The sequence below is a fragment of the Schistocerca serialis genome, chromosome 6 (genome assembly GCF_023864345.2).
Source record: "Schistocerca serialis cubense isolate TAMUIC-IGC-003099 chromosome 6, iqSchSeri2.2, whole genome shotgun sequence".
Taxonomy (NCBI): Eukaryota; Metazoa; Arthropoda; class Insecta; order Orthoptera; family Acrididae; genus Schistocerca; species Schistocerca serialis.
Genome location: NC_064643.1, coordinates 90542420 through 90563983, shown reverse-complemented (window position 1 = coordinate 90563983; position 21564 = coordinate 90542420). Strand labels below are relative to the sequence as shown.

At 43.0% G+C, this 21564-nt stretch overlaps 1 protein-coding gene across 1 annotated transcript; it reads right to left on the bottom strand.

The window, feature by feature from the left end:
* Nucleotides 1-20142: 20142 nt before the first annotated feature.
* LOC126484654 (uncharacterized) lies at nucleotides 20143-20721 on the bottom strand. The gene has a single exon (XM_050108245.1). The coding sequence runs from the start codon at nucleotides 20719-20721 to the stop codon at nucleotides 20143-20145; it is 579 nt and encodes a 192-aa protein (XP_049964202.1).
* Nucleotides 20722-21564: the final 843 nt, after the last annotated feature.

The window sequence follows — 21564 nt, the reverse complement described above, 5'->3', positions numbered from 1 at the left end:
ACGTTTGCAAGACAACAAACATCTGCACGAACATTTCAACGACGTTTGCAACAGCATGAACCATCAGCTCGGAGACCATGGCTGCGGTTACCCTTGACGCTGCATCATAAACAGGAACCCCTGCGATGGTGTACTCAACGACGAACCTGGGTGCACGAATGGAAAAACGTCATTTTTTCGGATAAATCTAGGTTCTGTTTACAGCATCATGATGGTCGCATCCGTGTTTGGCGACATCGCAGTGAACGCACATTGGAAGCGTGTATTCGTCATCGCCATACTGGCGTATCACCCGGCGTGATGGTATGGGGTGCCATTGGTTACACGTCTCGGTCGCCTCTTGTTTGCATTGAATGTACTTTAAACAGTGGACGTTACATTTCAGATTTGTTACGGCCCGTGGCTCTACCCTTCATTCGTTCCCTGCGAAACCCTACATTTCAGCAGGATAATGCGCAACCGTATGTTTCAGGTCCTGTACGGGCCTATCTGGATACAGAAAATGTTCGACTGCTGCCCTGGCCAGCACATTCTCCAGATCTTTCACCAATTGAAAACGTCTGGTCAATGATTGCCGAGCACCTGGCACGTCACAATACGCCAGTCACTACTCTTGATAAACTGTGGTATCGTGTTGAAGCTGCATGGGCAGCTGTACCTGTACACGCCATCCAAGCTCTGTATGACTCAATGCCCAGGCGTATAAAGGCTGTTATTGCGGCCAGAGTGGTTGTCCTGGGTACTGATTTCTCAGGATCTATGCACCCAAATTGCGTGAAAATGTAATCACATGTCAGCTCTAGCATAATATATTTGTCCAATGAATACCCGTTTGTCATCTGCATTTCTTCTTGGTGTAGCAATTTCAATGGCCAGTAGCGTACTACTAGCATCGCCAACTTGTAGTATGGTATTTGATCCAGGAAAAACGGTGCCCGAATAAGGGGACAGACCCGCGCAAATGGAGAAGCGCAGCTAGACACTGATGCCAAGCACGCCAATGGGACCAGCGTTCACCCTCACCGAACTTCGAGACTGGCCACGTGGGACAAATCACGCTACGCAGTTCCATCGCTGTATCTCAGGAAGATCATCCGTAAACTGAGCGATGCGTCCGGCTGGATCTGCTCGAGATCCAGTCTGAGTTCCCTCGACCTGACCAGGCTTTCTGTTGTTTATAGAAACGTTTCCACAACATCTTCGCTCCCGAGTCCATTAATATATTACAATTGATGTTGATGTGACTTTCCTCATCACACTGGTCGAGTACACTGATGGGCCAAAACATTATAACCAGTCTCACAGCGAGATCGAATGGATCCTGGTGATGTTGCGGGCTTGTGACGCAGTAAGGAAAGAATGTAATCGGAAGAGAGACGGATTGACAGTCATTATAGGGAAGATACGGGCCGCAAATGCTGAAATCCATTGAATAAACTGTTTTGACAAAGGGCACATTGTTTTTGCGCTGCGGCTGCAAACGAGAATCTCTCGAATCCGTTCGCCTGTTGCCGTACTACCGTATTGAACACCTATGGAAATTGGTTGAAGGATGGTGAAACAATGAGTAGGCTGACGTTGGTATTGGATGACCACGTCTCATTACAAATCGTAGAGGTCGCAGTGTCCATCATTGTGTAGTCCAGGATAGGTAGTGACCTGTTGAAGATCTGACGGCAGAGTACAATACTGGTGTAGACACAAGTGTTTCGGAGCACAGCGTTCAAATGTCATACTTGAACATGGAGCTGCACATCACACGACCCTTACCTGTTCCTGTGTTAACCCAACTAAATCGTGAGTTATGATTGCAGTGGGCACACCATCACTGAGTTTTCACCATGGATCAAAAGAAACATGTGATATAACGTCACATGAGCTGAACTGCTGTTCAAATCGCTCGCCAAATATTTTATATAAAGTTGTAGACTTCATATACTTATTTCAAAGATCATTTGTGTTAATATTTCCTCTAAAAGTAACTTATTAGTGCATTTGCAATCATCTCAATTTGTCTTTTTGTGTTATCGATTCGAATGGTGTTTTATTAGCGAGTGTGTTTATGTCGTTCATCGAAGTCCCAGCAGTGCGTTCATATTTCGCAGAATGCGGTTGCAGCTGTAGCGGCTCTACAGCCAAGAATTGACAGAGTTATTTGTGCACTGTATTCGAATATTAACTTTAGTCGTTTTCAATAGTTCATCGAAATATTAGCAACGTGTTTATATTCTGGGGAGTGCAATTTCAGCTGTAGGGGCTCTTCAGTTCTGACAACTTTGTTTGTGCACTGTTATTCGATTATTAGATTTAGTACTTCTCAACGTCTCGTGCTGTCTCTGGCAATGTGCACTTAAGTCATTTATTAAATTTATTACGGTAGTTTTCAGCTGACGATTCTAATTGATTGAAGTAAAATATAGCAGTAAAACTTTCGTTCTCTGTATTTAATTTCATTGAGTGTTCTAGCCATCGCTTGGATTTTTCTTTTTAGTTAATAAATTGCGTGAAGTTTTTGTGGTGTGTGTATTAGTAGTGGTTTAGTAGTATTAATAAAAGTAGCTGCTTTCTTGTAGAGTGCGAAATTTGAGATAACTATTGTTAGTTTTGTAAATAGTTCTGCTGTTGTAACTGAACTTAGGTAACGTAGAAGTTTAGTTTTTTAAGTTCACATTTTACCACGAGTGAGAAATGTTGGGTTTGCCGTAGGTTTGTGAGTAGTGGTGAACCGTAATTTATTTTTAAAGAATATTCTTAAGAATTTATTTTATTTACTGGCGGTTCATCAAGAACATAAACACATTTAATCACACTATGTAAGCATGGAACTAGTTGCCAGGGAGTAACTGATGAAATAATAACCAAATTCCTTTTAAGAAATGGGAATTTTATTCACTTTAATAGTGCCCCTAAAAGCATTTTTTAAAAGAAACCCATTTAAAACTATAATCAGAAAGCACCTTCTAAATATCAAAGTTACAATTTATTCAGAGGTAGAAAGAAACAAGTTTTTACTGTGTGAGCTTTCGGGCAGAGAACCTTGCCGCTCCCTTTTGACACGGCCGTAGTTACGACCGCTCACAACAGCCTCTGAAAGACTACACTGCTGCAAATCTACTACACACCAGATAACTTTAAACTAAGAGTTTTAACAATTTACACAAGCACACGAACTATGCATCCCCCGTAGGAGGGATGGAAATAGCACAATACATTAACAATTAAAATATTAACCTTGCCACCGACGGTGCAACTTGATTTTAACTCCTAAGAAAAGTCTTACGGTGAAAGGGTGGCAACTTTATATACTAAAATGATCATTTAAATAAAAGCCCATGAAATGCATTCTTATATGAAATTCTACAAGGTTGGCCAAACAATAGTTAAGATGCTCTACAGTACACAGATACCGCCTCTCAAGATCATAGGCGATAATATCAAAGCTTCCAAAGGTCAAAACATATTTCAGGTATTAGGCCGTTACACTCCGAGCAATAAATTCGTTAACACACCAAATCCGACGAACATGATAGAGGCAGCTACTAACGTACGGGTATTGATAGTGAGATTACCGAACAACTCGAACTGCAGGTTGCTCTAACCCGCCCCTACTCCACAAGCGAAAAACGAACCACCCAACTTATAAACAACCACCTTCCCGTGGATGGGCAAAACGGCTGGTGAACTCACCAAGAAAACAGGTAGAATTGAACAACAGTAAATCAAACAACATATCACCAATCACTTCTAATAAACTGCGATTTCTTGAGAAGACCTGGCGCAGCACGCCCAAATCGCTCTCCCGAACCGTCCGCTGCCAGCCGCTTCAACGGGCGCAGGAAGGCGCGCCGATCTCCCGTCTCATGGCGTCGCAGCTCGCACTGGCCAGACTGATGTCGTGGGTTGACTCCTGTTGCTCTCGTGTCGGCCGCGAAGCCACTACCCCTCGCTATACGCCGCGGCCCACTGGACTCACGTGGCGACCTCACATGCGCCGACGCTCGAGACGGACAAGTCATCTTGTGTCGCAGTGCGCGACCGACCAACCGAGCGATCCAACCGCCAATGACTATTGCCTGAGCAAACTCGAGCAGACTGGAGGCCAAACGCGCAGACTCAGATGCAGGAACTCAGCCGCGACCGGGCGACCACTCGCTGAGCTCTCTTACTGATGGAGTGGAAAGACTCTCATTTTGCCGGCTTTAAAGGTTGATCCGAGCGACAGACATTCTAACACTCTGAACGACAGACAGGCACTAACTACCTAACAAATGCGGACGAGAGACAGACTAGCAAGCTGGGGACGAGAGACTGACACAGATTGACCGACTGGCGAGTTTTTTCTTTCCTTATTGTAATTTCATTCCCCTGCCCCATATGGGCAGGAGAGGGCCGTCAGTGGCACAATCCGCCGCTTTTCAGCCGAGTGACATGACAACTTAAAATAAGAATAAAATGTTACATACATAATGCAATAAAGGGGAACTTAGAATAAGGGGAGAAAATGGAGGTAAAAAATAGATTAACATGGAGACATTCATGGAGCACAATTAAAAAAAGACACCAGGAAGTTAAAAAACACAGTTGGCTATTCTTCAAAACTCAGAGAAGACACTGAATGGACGTGCACAGGTTAAAAGTCGGCCACAGTAGTAAAAACACTCCTGAACAACATACTTAAAACCCACTCGTAGCACACACGACGAAGAATAAAACTGCCAGGCTGGACCTGCCGAGGGAAAGGGCAGAGAGGATGGAAAATGAGGGGAAAGAAGGGGCAGCAGGGGAAGCCGCGGGATGAAGATAGGAGGGGCATCAGTGGGTACACGAACAGGCAGGACCCGCGGGGCAGGAGATGAAGAGGGAAGACAGGGCAGGAGGGAGTGCAGAGACACTGAAAGGGGGCACAAGAGAGGGGAGTAGGAGGGGGAAGCCGCTCAGGAGGAGAGAGGGGGAGGAGAGGGAGCCCTGAGGAGGAGGCAGGAAGATGGGGTTAGAGTTGGTAGGAAGGGTAGATGTCAGGGCGAAGCTCATCATCCCAGAGGGGTAGATGGTGGAAGTTGCGTAGGGAAAGGAGATGGAGGGTGTGGAGATGGAGAGAGGGTGGGACACAACGGTAAAGGCACGGCCAAGGGGTTGGGGGTGGAGAGAAAGGGAGACACCAGAGGGTGAGGGGGATCAAGGCAGCAGACAATATATAGTGTGCAGATGTGTTCAAGGAAAAGGAGAAGTTCGAGGAAGGGGATGAGGTCGTAGAAGATGCGCGTGGGGGGCGGAAGGCGGAAGCGGAAGGCGAGGCAGAGCGCATGGCGTTCGAGGATTTGGAGGGCTTTATAGAACCAGGGAGGGGCGGAAATCCAAGCTACGCTGGCACAACAGAGGATGGGGCAGATCAAGGATTTGTAGGTGTGAAGGATGGTGGAAGGATGCACTGGCGAACTCACAGCGCCCCTTAAATGCACGTGAACAGGCAACCTTTCCCCTTTCCCACCAGAGGGAGACACCAAAGATGCGATTGCCACTGCGGCGCCACCGCCAGAAACGGAGGGCGACTGCTTTACACTACGCGCTGCGGCGCGCTCTTCAAAACAGCAGTTTTTACCACAGCTCAAGTGGGTTTTGGTGAGAGATATGTTCAAAGTATTTTCATTGGGAGGAGTGCAGTGCGGAATCCAGAGGGCATTCTAGCGAGATCCTCTCCTGGAAATACAGAATTTGTAGCATAAATATATTTATAGAGGAGCAGGAGCGTAAGATCTGGGCCCTTCAGTTGCAGTTGCTTAAAGCAAAGGAGGCACTAGGCTGAGGAGGGTCAATGGCGCTGGGGAATGGGAACTGGCAGTTGGTAAGAATACAGATAGCAGAAGGAGATATACAGACACTTGTACTTTGCGTATAACCAATAGATTTGACAAACTGTCAGAGTTTAGTGGAGTCTCTTGTAGCTGTAGGTGTAGGAAACATGCAGCAGGTCTCCGCAGTTAGGAAGCGTAGGTCAGTTGCAAATTCTAACAGAAAGAAGAAGCCTCTGCTACTAGACAGTTTGCATGACTGAGGTGTGGGCCAGCAGTTGCAGGAAGTGTTGAGGAGTGAGTACCAGGTCACCAGAATTATGAAGTCTAGTACAGGGCTGGCTCGGGGGGAGTCATGTAGGAATTTTACGAAAGAGGATCAAGTTGTAATTGTGGGTGGAGCTGGGAAAAGTATAGATGTGGGGACACAGAGTATGACGTACGCGGTGATCTGCTGAAGATAGTTACTCAAACTGGTGGCAGTTATATGCAATTTGTGCAACTGTTTCAGCGTCATGATCGGCCACATTTCAATGCGGCTGTTAGGCTCGTTAACATGGGGCTGGAGAAAGCGCTTATAGCGGAGGGCATGGCTTTCATAGCAGTGGTGCCAGTTGAGTGTATCAATAGATCGGGTTTCATTAGGCATGGTCTCACTCCTCAAGAGGTACGGGAAGTGGAGGCTGGCAAAGCTTATAGGTGTTGGGATCACTCATGGGAAAATTCCTGTAGTAGTTGGTGTTAGAGCTCCACCCTAGACTGAAGTCAGTTGATAGGTAACTCTGCTTGAAGGAAGTCCCTCTAACAAAGGAATCACCTTCAAAGGAGGCCACATATCCAGGTAGCGCAGTAACTAGTATATTTCATGAAAATACAAGAGGCATTAGAGACTAAATTATTGAACTACTTATTGATGTCGATTCTAATATTATTGGTATACCGGAGCACCACTTAAATAATTTGACAATTCAGAGGCTTCCTTTACTGCAATATAGATTAGCAGGCTGTTTTTTGAAGGAGTTCTTTGAGGAGTGGGGGAGTGACCACGTATGTATAGAACACTATTCCATTTGTATCCATACACGTATTTGAATGTTGTGCAGGAGCAGTTAGATTTAGTGAAACTAAACTTCTAATTGTCGTTGTTAATAGGTCCCCTAACTCTGGCGTCAGAGCATTTCTGCTCAAGCCAGAGGATTTGTCCACTTCATCGAAAGTGCCAAAAATTAGTTATCTATGGTGACTTCAGTATTAATTTTGTATGTGATTGTGAAAGACTGTGCATGGTGGAAGATCTCCTAAATTCATGTGATCTGATGCAGACTGCGCTTTTTCCAACCAGGGTGCACAGTTAAAGTAGCACAGCAGAGGGTCGTTGTGTTAATAAAAGGGTGAATGGCCTTTCAGGCCATCATGCACTAATTTTAATACTAAAACATTTTTGTACTCCGACAACTGTTATATATAATTACAAACAATGTAGGAAAACTAATCCAATTGCAATAGAGAGTTAAGGGAGAAGAGTAGCAGGATGATTATAGTGTCGATGGCATAAATGACAAATGTAATGCTTTCCTTAACACATTTTTCATGCACTTTGAACGCTGATTTCCATTAGAACGTTCTAAACAGGGTACCAGCGCAAAAAGGCAACCTGGGTGACTGACTAGTAAGGATATCATCTAGAACAAAGTGGGAAGTGCATCTAAATATTAGAAGTACTCACAATAGAGCTGCAGTACCCTCTTACAAACTGTATTGTAAGGTGCTTAAAAATGTTATTAGGAAGGTAAAGAGTATGTGGTACACAAATACAATAGATAATTCACAGGATAAAGTTAAAACCATATGGTCAGTCATGAAGGAAGTGTCTGGTCAGCAGCACACGTTGGACGATATAAAGATAATTCATAGTAAAAATATTTCTATTACTGAGAAGTCAGATGTATGTACAATATTTAACCCTCATTTTCTGAGAATCGCTGGTGAATCAAATAAAAACTTAACTTAATTTCTGCAGGTAATCATATAACCCTCTCGGAGAATGACTTTCCGAGACTGATGTCTGAAATACTCCTTAGTGATACTGACAAGGGGGAGAATCTAGTCAATAATTAAATCACTGAAGACTAAGGACTCTCATGGATATGATGGGAGTACCTAGTAGAATGATTAAGTACTGTGCTGCACATGTTTTCCCTGTACTTAGCCATATTTGTAATTTTTCTAATATGAATGAGCAACAATTAAAGCACTCAGTAGTAAAGCCGCTTTATAAAAAGGGCGAAGGGGATAATGTAGACAATTTAGGCCTATTTCTATACCATAAGTGTTTGCTAATGTTGTTGAAAAGGCTGTATAAGCAAGGATAAGTGATCATTTTATTTCATGTAGTTTGTTATCGAATGTATAGATCGATTTTAGAAGTGGTTTAAACTGAAAATGTTATCTTCTCTTTTCTCTGTCGGATACTGGATAAATTAAACTAAAGTTTCGAGCGCTAGGCATCCTTTTTGATTTAACTAAAGCGTTTGATAACGTTCATCACAAAATGTTGCTCCAGAAGTTGGACCGTTATGGAATACAGGGAGTAGCTCACAATTGGTTTACTTTTTACTTTAACAACATACAGCAAAAGGTCATTATCCACAGTGTTGAGAATGGCTATGGTATGGGGTGTGAGTGGGGCACAGCTACGGGAGGGTGGGGGGGGGGGAGTTTGCCTCCAGGGATCAGTGCTGGAACCACTCCTGTTCCTAGCCCTCTAGTACTGCTGGCGATTCTAAAATATTTCTGTTTGCTGATGACACTAGCTTGGTAGTAAAGGATGTTGTGTGCAACACTGGCGCTGTTTCAGATAGTGCAGTTCATGACGTACGTTCATGGCTTGTAGAAAATGAACTGATGCTAATTCATAGTAGGACTACACAATTAAAAAAAAAAGGCTGCGTTTTAATTTCACAATGGGGCATATGATTAGTGACACTGAACAGGTCAAATTTCTATGTGTTCAAATAGATAGCAAATTGTCATGGAAGTCCCACCTTCAGATCTTGTTCAAAGACTTAACGCTGCCATTTTTACTACTCGAACGGTATCTGAAGTAAGTGACAGTTCGACACGAGAAGTAGTCAACTTTGCTTATTTTAATTGGCTTATATGGTATTATATTTTTGGGTTTCCCGTTCTCAAATACATTTTTTGCTCAGAAACGGGTGGTTCAGGCAATAAATGTTTAACGTTTTTTTGTGGAATCTAAAATTTAAGAAACCTCTCTCACGTCGGCCTGATTTAGCTTCACTGATCAGGATAGTAAAAACATGCGTATGTTAAGGGAATTTTCATTCACAAAGCAGGCTTATCACATTCACACAGTTCAATACTGTTATATCCTGATTAAATTGAGCTTAACTTAAATTCCATAAGGCAGTGAAGCAATTTCGAAGTCTCGGTGCGACGAAAATTGTCAGTCGATCTCCTGAAAACATTTGTAATAATTATTAACTTTCGGTGATCACATGGGGAAGACCGGAGCTCTGCTGGTAAGACCGTGTTAGCCTATGTATTTGAAGTAACTGGATATCTTGAGCATACAAAACGGCAGGTTCGTCCAGTGTAAATCAGACGTTCCCCACTGATCCCGTGCAACACAACGTAGTAAGCAGACACTGTCAATAATAATCAGTTAAATAATACGCGAACACACTTACATTAGTTTAGTTCATGTATTAAATTCCTTCTCATACAGAATCTCATCAAGATGGCGAATAGCTCAACAATACATACATATACATCCTCCTTCTTTCACGACTAATCGGCAAGAATTCCTCCCTTCTTTTCATAAGAGAAAACATAGATAGCAGAGAAGCTATTCCATGGAGTAAATGGACGCTCCAAGGAATAATTGGGCTTGAAACTACTTTGCATTGATAATCGGTAAGATAAGAAGAGATATTTCGAGATATGTACTGAGTTATATAATTTATAAAATTTCTGAAAATATCGCGGAGAAACAGCTGCAAGAGACATTACAAATGGTGTACGTTTGTCAACCTTTCGTCGATTCCTGTTCACTACTCTGATATCGGTCTCTCAGTATATGTATTCTTGACTGTCGTTTCTTGTTAACAATATCAGCTTATTTCCAAGAATCAGCAACTTCCATTCACTTAATACTAGGCAGATATCCAGTCTGCATTTGGATCGCTCTTCCTCGACTCCTGTGCAGAAAAGTGTACAGTATACTGCTGCATCCTTTTTCAATAAGTCACACAAGAACTCAAAAATCTTAGCAGCAGTCCACACACTTTCAAATTGAAGCTGATGAGTTTCCTGATAGGTGACTCCTTCTGTTCTCTCGAGGAGTTCCTTGAAAAATTAAGCTGACTCCTGCGTTCTATTGTTGATTGCCTTTACATAAACTTATGGCTTGTCTTTTTTGGCTTCATAAAAATTTTATTTTATCCATTATTAATCTTATATTGTAATTTCATACACTGACACGTTCCATGACCTTGGAGATTGGCTCCTCAATTTGTTCCTACGGAACTAGACGTGTAAAGTGAAAAGAAATAAATGAATCGCGTTTCTTGTTGCATCAGGGTGAAGGTTGGGTCCTTGCACGTCGTTATCCATGCGAATGTCTGCACGAAACATGTACCACGCTAGAGACGCAGCGGCACTGAGGATAGAATTATGTTATGGGGTACATTCAGCTGGGCTTCCTTAGGATCTGTGGTGGTAATCGAACGCATCTGCCACAGCAGTGAGCTACGTGAACGCTATTGTGGACCACCTGCACCGTTTCATGCTTCAAGTCCCCCCCAACGGTGTTTACATCTTCCGGCAGGATGTCTGTGTTGCGAGGTCAGAACCACGCTACAGTGGTTTGAGGGGCATTATATTGAACTCAAATTTATATCTTAGCCAGGAAATGTGTCTGATCCGTACCCACTGGAACACATATCAGGCACCAGTTACGTTCCCGTAAACCACCGTGACCTTAGCTTGTCGTAAAACTCAACTTTCTTTCTTTCTATCTTTCGCTTACGCCATAGTCCCGCAGCGATCGCAGGGTCGGCGTAGTTACAACGTATTTGGCAAGGTTCGGTTTAGGGGTGGCCGGATGCCCTTCCTGCCGCCACCCCGTACCCCCAGGGACGGAATCAGTGTACCCCAGCTGTCTGCATCTAGTGTAAATCGTGAAATAGTGCGAACGTGTTTCAAATGTCTGCAACGCGTCTAACTGAGGCGGAACGCAGCCACGTATTCACCTAGCGCGATGTGGAAAACCGCCTAAAAACCACATACAGGCTGGCCGGCATATCGGCCTCGTCGTTAACCCGCCGGGCGGATTCGATCCGGGGCCGGCGCGCCTACCCGAATCCAGGAAGCAGCGCGTTATCGCTCTCGGCTACTCTGGCGGGTTGTCGTAAAACTCAACACTCATACAGAAAAACTCAAAAAGTTTTGTACTGTCGCAGGTTTTTGCCATGAGAGCACAGCAGGGAGGTTTAGGCAAGATGGCGAGAGGCACCAAGAAAGCGTAGGTTGTGATTAAATGCATTTACATCAGTCTGCCGTAACAGTGCGACGCTTCAGAATGAAGTCCAGCCTCCATTCGGATGTGGGACGCGCAGTTCAAAGCCTCAGGATGCCTCTGCAAGGTAAATCGACAGGTCAGCCTGCAGTGAGTGAAGAAATGGCAGCAATTCATGTCATGGCCTCCACGTTTCTCCGACCTAACTTCATGCAATTTTGCGTGTGCGGTTATGTAGGAGATTCAGTCTTTACACCTCCTCCTCCTACAAACCTAACTGAAATGCGAGCTCGCATCAGCAGTGCTTTCGAACAGACTTCTAGGGACATGCTGCTACGAACGCTGGAAGAACTTGATTATCGACTTGCTATCTGCAGGATCGGTAGAGGGGCGCATATGGAGCAGTTAAAAAAAGAAAAATAACAGTTCTTGAATTTTTCTGTGTGTGTGCAAAGCCGTGTTACAATGTGCCAAGTAATATAGCTACAACAAACCTCTGAAATAGATCAAATGATGTACAATAACCTTGTGTTTTGAATGATTTCGTCTTCCTACCGTATTATAGGCCTTCCCATAGTACAGGAGAGCATTAAAACTGCCTTGTTGAACTGTCTACTCTTGCTGTCCGTTGTTTTAGAACAAATCTTGCATTTGCTCAGCACCCGCGTTTACGAACGCTGCACTGCTTCCCTCTTGAAAATGTTTCCTTCTAACAGCAGACGAACAGATTTTATAAGCAGCATCTGAAGTGGATGGACCCCTACAGTTTGAGTGTTCCTTCTTATCTTCTTTCTTGTATATACTCGTACTTATCAATTTTAGTATCTTCCATTTTTCTGGAATTTCCCAGAAGCACCAAATGGCATTCAGGAACGGCACAAATCTCTTTTTTTTACTTAATACTGCCATATTTTTAAAGTTCCAGATTTATTCTGTCTGTAGCTGTGGTCTTCATGTTGTAGCTCCTTTAAAAGACTTTTCAAGTCTTTCATTCCTACTGCATTGTATTCTCCAACATTCATAGTATTTGCGTAGTAGCGCTAATCTTCTTTCCCTAATTGCTGCTCGCGGTCCCGCAACAACTCCTTTCCTGGTTTTATACCAGTCTTCGCTTTGTCACTGACTTCATACGGAATTTCTTTGAACACTTTTAATGCAAAATTTTGAGTTCCTGTTAAATCATAGTCTAGTCTCTGTTTGCGTATCTGTTTATTTATAAACTACGGCCCTTTGCTGTTCAAACTGTACCACATTGTTCTAACAGCTGGCAATTAAAAACTGGGCTATTATTTTCTTGAATTGTTGTCTTTTTCCTTCAGAAATCTCCTCTGAAGCTTAACCGACCCCAGCAAAATATTATCATTATTAGCTTCGCCTCTTCTAAAAGCCCTAGCATCCTGAAAATATGGCCACATTTTCTCATTTGGTATTATGTAATCAATAATAGGCGTATTTCCATCTTGTAGTCTTTCAGTTTTAAACTTATTATTCTGTCACTGATCCACCAGTATCCTAAGATCCGTGGATTTATGTAATATAATACCTACATCAGACGCAGCTCTCTTATCCGTTTCTACCCCTGTATACGAAGATACAGTCTCCTATATTTTGTGCACATTTTGCTTTTTTCTTCGTTTCAGTGTAGGTCTGCTTTCCTTCATTTACTTCACTGAAGAGCCAAAGAAACTGTTACACCTGGCGAATATCGTGTAGGGCCCCCGCGAGCACGCAGAAGTGCCGCGACACGACGTGGCATAGACTCGACTAATGTCTGAAGTAGTGCTGGAGGGAATTGAACACACGAATCCTGCAGGGCTCACCATAATCAGAGAGATTCGACTAAACTGTTGATCTCAAACAGTTCTTGAGCCGTTTAAGACATGGTAATTCTCTTTTCGCACAAATGAACTGTGAAAAATAACTTAATGACATCTAGACTATTTTTACAGATGTATTAATTACTGGGATATTGGTATCAACTTCCCTTTCTCGGATAAACTTTAGTAATTGATTCCGCTAGTATCGTAATTGTAAAGACAACGGCGTTTTATTCTTGAAAATGGTATAATGTACACTACTGGCCACTAAAATTGCTACACCAAGAAGAAATGCAGATGATAAACGGGTATTCATTGCACAAATACATTATACTAAACCTGACATGTGTTTACATTTTCACGCAATTTGGGTGCATAGACCCAGAGAAATCAGTACCCAGAACAACCACCTCTGGCCGTAATAACGGCCTTGATGCGCCTGGGCATTGAGTCAAACAGAGCTTGGATGGCGTGTACAGGTACAGCTGCCCATGCAGCTTCAACACGATACCACAGTTCATCAAGAGTAGTGACTGGCGTATTGTGACGAGCCAGTTGCTTGGTCACCATTGACCAGACGTTTTCAATTGGTGAGAGATCTGGAGAAAGTGCTGTCGAGGGCAGCAGTCGAACATTTTCTGTATCCAGAAAGGATCGTACAGGGCCTGCGACATGCGGTATTGCATTATCCTGCTGAAATGTAGGGTTTCGCAGGGATCGAATGAAGGGTAGAGCCACGGGTCGTAACACATCTCAAATGTAACGTCCACTGTTCAAAGTGCCGTCAATGCGAACAAGAGGTGACCGAGACGTGTAACCAATGGCACCCCATACCATCACGCCGGGTGATACGCCAGTATGGCGATGGAAAATACATGCTTCCAATGTGCGTTCACCGCGATGTCGCCAAACACGGATGCGACCATCATGATGCTGTAAACAGAAACGAGATTCGTCCTAAAAAATGACGTTTTGCCATTCATGTAGCCAGGTTCGTCGTTGAGTACCCCATCGCAGGCGCTCCTGCCTGTGATGCAGCGTCAAGGGTAACCGCAGCCACGGTCTCCGACCTGATAGTCCATGCTGCTGCAAACGTCGTCGAACTGTTCGTGCAGATGGTTGTTGTCTTGCAAAAGCCCCCATTTGTTGACTCAGGGATCTAGACGTGTCTGCACGATCCGTTACAGCCATGTGGATAAGATGCCTGTCATCTCGACTGCTAGTGATGCGAGGGCGTTTGGATCCAGCACGGCGTTCCGTATTACCCTCCTGAACCCACCGATTCCATATTCTGCTAACAGTCATTGGATCTCGACCAGCAATGTCGCTATACGATAAACCGCAATCGCGATAGGCTACAATCCAACCTTTATCAAAGAAACGTGATGATACGCATTTCTCCACCTTACACGAGGCATCACAACAACGTTTCACCAGGCAACGCCGGTCAACTGCTGTTTGTGTATGAGAAATCGGTTGGAAACTTTCCTCATATCAGCACGTTGTAGGTGTCGCCACCGGTGAAGAATGCTCTGAAAAGCTAATAATTTGCATATCACAGCATCTTCTTCCCGTCGGTTAGATTTCGCGTCTGTAGCACGTCATCTTCGTGGTGTAGCAATTTTAATGGCCAGTAGTGTATATAACTTGGAATCTGTCTGTTCTCAACGTGAAATTTGAGTTTAATTAAATTGGTCTCAGGATCAACAACCGTTTTTTTCTCGCAGTTTCCACGAATAGGACGGAACGGGAGGCCACCGCCACCCATAATACCTCGGCCTTACTAACACTGCTGCGGGTACTTTGTGTATATGTATATAGTGTTCGGCCGACTACCCTGTTAAGAATCAGACTGTCAACAGCTTCAGTTGTAAAGAGTTTTTTCTTTCAAAATCGTAACACCTCTCCCTTTCCCCCCACTCCCCCCCCCCCCCCTCACTCCAGAGTGCGGGCAGGTGACGGGCGCAGGTGAAGTCGAGATGCGCTGGCAGAGGGCAGGGGCGCACGACAACTAGCGGCCGTTGTCCGGGAAGCGGAATGGAAGCCATCTCGTGGGGAGTAGCGTAAGCTAACTATGCCGAGCGATAACGTATAAGTGAAAAGAAGATCGTTAAATGTACTTTGTCACAAATTAAAATAAGGCAAAAATTAAGTACTTGAACTTGAAAGTATGTTCAAACAGTATAAAAGACAAAATTGAAAAAAAAAGAGCCACAAACGAGACAAGGTAGGAAGATGTATAAAAACAAAATAAACGTAACATTAAGTGCCTCATCATATAAGTGATTAAAAACAAAGATGGTTAAAAATGGTGAAAGTTTCGTACTTGGGTACATCACATTTATAGCTGGGCAGTGAAGCCCTAGTAGTGTTATGTCATACAGAAAATCGTGTTATACGAATAGCATCATTTTTCCTTTTGCAGTGTACGCCTGAAGATGGGCTTATAATTGCCCGAAACCGTTCTTGATTCTGAAGCAATAAAACGATTTACAAATGAAGCGGTTGATTATCTGACTCTGCTATGAAGCTCAGTTGCGGATGTCCTTCTAACCAAATTTTATGCCGTGAACGCCTACTTCCAAAGTTTCAAGAACTACTGTAATGTGAAGAATCTAGGAATGTACTCCAGGTTCATACTTATCGCTCCGGTAGAGACTGCGATTAGATCAGAGGTACTTAAACACGAATGTTACACTTGTGCAATGGGGATACACTTACGAAATTAATTCTAATACATATTACACTGAGAAGTATCCTCTGACATGCGCTTCCCAGAACATTGCAGAGTATGTATACAAATACGCAGGGTGTTCTACAGTTCATGTTATACACTTCTGGGGGTTGTAGATGAGGCTTAGTAGATTACGTTTTACATTGGAACCCATGTCCGGAAACATAATCCAACGACGCTACAGAGCTTCAAAGTTATAAACGCCGGCGACTCTATATATATATATATATATATATATATATATATATATATATATATATATATATATACCCCTGGATATATTTCGTAGACCACATCAAATACTGACGGATCGATTCCACAGACCGAACGTCAGGAGAGGGGTGTAACACCTCCGATTTCTGTATCCCGCTCGATCGGGATCTGAATAGCAGCCCAAATAAATATTAATTAATGTGACCGTGTACCTAATGGGGCTGGAAATCGGATTTGACTGCTACGGAGTTGTTACATTCCATTTTGTCCTTCTCAAATGCTGTGATAATGAAATGTCCGGTGACAAGAAGAAACGCCAACACAGTTTCACTAATCAAGGACCTATATTCGTCTCAAAAATACAAAAGGAAGGAGACAGCCACTGCCTTCGTCATACATATTTAATTACGTCTAATCTCAGCACAGGCTTCCTCGCTATTCATTATTGTCACACGCAAATTCAATCACTGCAATCCAACACTGCAATCCAACACTACAATCCAAATGATGCCGGCGCGGTAGACGCGAAACCAAAAATATCGGCACAGAAATATCACTGATCACTATCGTAATTATACTTCTTCACTTTTCCGTATTATTTTAACACAAAGGGGTTAAACCGCGGCGATGGCCACTCGCTTTGTCGGTAAACCTTGCATTACAGCAACAGGCCTCCACACGGCTCGGCCCGCAACCTAGGAACTGACTCAAATCTACATTCGCTCTCGCAACACGACACACTATCGATTGTTTGCCCTATCGACCTGTGCCGAGTGCAAACTTATAGTAAGGGCCTACGGACCCCTTACATCCCCGCCCTCGAAAACTTCTTTGGAGCCACTGGCGTAAAAGAATCGGCAAGGGAATTAGACATTGCTACATCTGAACAAAACACATAGTGTAAATAATTAATGAAATTACAATTCACCAAATAATCCCTCGACTCCGGTAGTGGGCTGCCTCCACAATAATATTCTACAAAAAGTTATTACACCTCATAAACATGGCATTGTCCAAATTATAATTTTTTTATATCAAACAGCAATAGTCCTCTATAGTCCAATATTGAATGAAACACACAACATACAATCAAAAATTATTACTTGAACACATGACATATGAACTATTATACTACAAATTAGTGGTTACAGGTTTTATACACATTCTCAGGTAATCGTCGATATGAAATATGCAATTCTAATTATAATACATCAGATAACACAATGTAAATAAACATTTTCCTTTTTCAAATGTCCGTTTAACAACTAAATGTTCTAAACATGTCCTACTCAACTACATCAAGGAGCTTGAACACTCTCATTTCAGACCTTTGCCCTAATCGAGTTCCCCTTCCTCATCTGGGTTATCCCTGTTCTCGTGTGAGTAGTACCTTTTTATGTTTTCCACATGTTCCTTACCATGCACTCTCTTTGTCCGTGCATATTCCAACTCCACAGTGTTAGGATGACCAATTTTTATAATCCTGTATGGTCCCTTATAAACGTGGTTAAATTTATGTATTTCAGAGTTTATTTTCTTTGATTTTGCTCGAACCTTTACTAGTACCAAGTCTCCCACTCGGTAAGTTATCGGTTTCACTAGCTTGTCGTGTCTTTCCTGTCTTTTCCTAGCCTTCTCCTTCATACTTAATTCCACTAGCTCCAATTTCCTTTCCCAACTCAATGAACTTCCTGGTGGGTGGACTAGCAACTCACGAAAAATACTATCGGGTTCTTGATTGAGCAATACTTCACATGGTGCAAACCCTGTAGAATCATGTGGAAGGTGATTCCTGACCCGCTCAAATTCTTCCAGATATTCTTTCCACGAACCATGCTTCCTATGACAGTATGTTCGGCATAAACGGTTCAATTCCTTCATTGTTCGTTCTGCAGGGTTAGAAGCTGGCCTATACATAGAAATGGCAATTTGCTCTATTCTGTGCTCATTTAGCATCTCTGTCCACTCCTTTGACCTAAATTGTGACCCATTATCACTCAAAATTCGCTTAGGAATACACACCTTTTAAAAATAGTCTTTCTCAAAATGGTTGATGATGGCTCTACTAGTAGCTTTCTTCAATGGGTAAAATTTCATGTACTTGGAAACCAGTTCTTCCACTACTAAGATTTGTGTGTAATTCCCTCGTGAGGCAGGAAGTGGCCCAAAGAGATCCACTGTAACTATGTCCTTAATTGCTGTTGGTACAATTGGATGCATATATCCTTTGTTCTGTACTGTAGTCGTTTTAGATTTTTGACAGGTGTCACATGTACTCAGTATCTTACGTATACGCCTTCCCATGTTGTTGAATGCACAATCTAACTTCAACTTTTCCAGACACTTCTTTGGTCCATAATGCGCATTACTATAGTGCGTATACCAAATTAATTTTTCTACCACATGCTCAGCCACACAGAGTTTCCAGTTCTCCTCAGTCTCCTTGTTTCTTTTATAAAGTATCCCATTATGAATATAGTAAAATGTGCGAATTCTTTCCTCTCCTGCACACCTGTATTTGTTTTTAATTGTCTTTAATTTCTCGTCCTCGTTCTGTTCCCTGCGCACATTATTTAGGAACTTCCTTATGAATTCTTCATACTGTACTCCCTTCATCAGGTTAATTCTAACTCCTTCTCCTTCTGGCCTGTCCACCAACATTCCTCTCGAGTCAGCTGGTAATCTTGATAAAGCATCAGGTATTATATGTGTTGCTCCTGGTTCATAAATTATCTCGAAGTCATAGTCCTGTAATGCCAGGGCCCATCACGTTAGTCTGCTATGCCTCAACTTGCTTGTAGTCAGAAATGTAAGGGCCTTATGGTCAGTCACTACTTTCACATGCCTCCCGACCAAATAATACCGGAAACGCTTAAACTCCCACACAATTGCCAACGCCTCCCTTTCAGTAATCGAATATTTCCTCTACCAAGCATTTAAACTTCTGCTACCGAGCGCTATTGTTCTTACACTCTCACCATTTCCGCTCCTCTCCATTTGGTACAAATGTATTCCTAGCCCATAGTCAGAGCTGTCTGCTCCTAAATAAAAATCCTAGGAAAAATCCGGGTGGTACAATATGTCTGCACTATATAGTGCTTCCTCGATATTCTCAAACTCGGTTTGGCACTCTGCACTCCAATGCCATGGCATCCTCGCCTTGGTCAATTCCCTCATACTCGGGGCATTAAGTACAGATCCTTTGACAAATTTTCTATAAAACTCACAAACCCCAAAGAATGCTCGCAACTGCTTCTTACTATGGGGGGTTGGAAAATTTATAATAGCCTCCATTTTACTTGGATCAGGATAGATACCCTCCTCGGATATTATATTGCCCAGGAATTTTATCTTTGATTTGCCAAATTCCGACTTGTCCAGGTTTACAGTTATCCCTGCGGTTTCAAAAGCTGCCAAGATTGCATCCAATCTATTCAAATGTTCTTCCCATGATTCGCTTGCTATCAAGAGGTCGTCCACGTAGACAGTGACCCTTTTAAGTAACTCCTCGCCTAGTATCTTATCCATCGCTCTTATGAATTCAGACACTGACACATTAAGCCCAAATGGCAACACGCTAAATTGATAGCACCTTCCTCCATAAGTAAATGCTGTATACTGGCGGGACTCTGTGACCAATGGTATTTGCCAGTAACCAGCAGTTAAGTCGATACTACTAAGCACCTTTGCTCCTCGGAATTTTTGAATCAGTTCTTCTATAGTCTCAGGTTTGTCCTGCTCCGGCTCGATGATTTTGTTCACTGTTCGTGCATCCAAAACTATCCTCACCTTTCCATCCTTCTTATCAACAACAAATAGGGGGTTGTTATATTGACTGTTAGCCCTTTCTATAACACCAAGGTCCATCATCCTCTGTATCTCTTCATCTACTGCTCTTCGTTTCGCCTGGGGAATGGAATACTGTTTTATATTGAACGGTTTATGGTTCTTTATCTTTAGCTTACACTCCACCCCTTTCATGATACCTGGCCGTTGAGAAAATACCTTACAACGCCTGTATAATACTGTGGCTAATTTCCTCTTAGTCCCCTAATCTAGGTGTGTCATCTCCTCCAACTTTTTATTGATCTTATCCTCTTTATGTCTATCCTTTCGTGCTAATCCCTCAAGGTATATCAACACTTCTTCTTCTAGTTCCTCTTCCCCGTATCCCATGGTGGGTTCCTCTTCATGACACAAATTTATCCTTCTGAATTCCTCCTCTTGTTCGATTGCACTCCCCTCAGCAAACTTTAATCTCTTCTCTTCTCCCTTTCTTCCTTTGACCTTGATAGTACCTTCATCAAAACTCACTACTGCATCAACATCATTCAACCAGTCTATCCCTAAAATAATTGATGTGTTCAATCCGGCCATCACCAAAAATGTTGCTTCGTATTCTTCTCCCTCTATCTCGAAGGTAATCGACACTTGTTCTTTAATAGGTTTACTCCTTGCACCCAACGCGTTCGCAATTCTCACTCCACTCACCGGGAAACTAGGCAAGCTAATATTTGCTTTTAGTATCTGTTCATATAACCTCTCGGATACTGCACATGCTTCACTTCCTGTATCGACTAATGCCTCGATATTCAGTTCACATAGCTTGATCCCTATCATGGGTAGCATGGGTTCTTTGGGAATCCCACTTCTTTCCTCCAGTAGATCTTCTCTCAGATCTCCACCATTGTCGTGTCTTAGTAGGTTTACTCTGGTCCTTGTAGCTCTCACTCCTGACCGGACCTCATCTGGAGTGTCATTCAGTTTTCCGGTCTCTCCGCCTCTTCTATATGCATTGTGTCATTCATTCGCCTATCCCATCCTCTCTCATGATCTCTTGGTTCTTCACTCCTTCTCTAATCAATTTCTCCATTGCCGTTCACCACCATGGTTCCTGTACCTATGGCCACCACCTCTTCCTCTATAATTAGACGAATTACCAAAATGATTCCTTGGGTCATTACTCCCCCCTCGGTTTTGATCATTAGCTTGACTGTGTTCCTGTGATCGAACAGATTCCAACTGTTCCAGTATTTCCATCAAGGCCTCCCTATCTTTAATTAGGCTCCCGGATACAGTTTCTTGCATTCTCCGGCTCATTCTTCCTTTTATCGTTGATATCATTACGTCATCACTCAGGGGTTGTTCCAAGGTCTCGTTCAATTCCCACAAATGTTCGGCAAACTCTCTCAACGTTCCTCTCCATGTACTAAGTGACTTGCGGTGGAGTAGGTCCTCAATTGCTGCACACTGATGACTTTTGGACCAGTATTTCTTCAAGAATTCTCCTTCAAACTGATCATAACTAGTAGTCCCTTCCTTCTTCCTGACTCCCCAAGTGAAGGCCTCACCTTCCATTCTATCTATTGCAAATTGAATCTTGTCTGAGTCTTTAAGATGTGCTGCGAAAACTCCTTTTAACCATTTCATAAATATCATTGGGTGCAACCCTCCTTTCGGTCTAAATTTCTG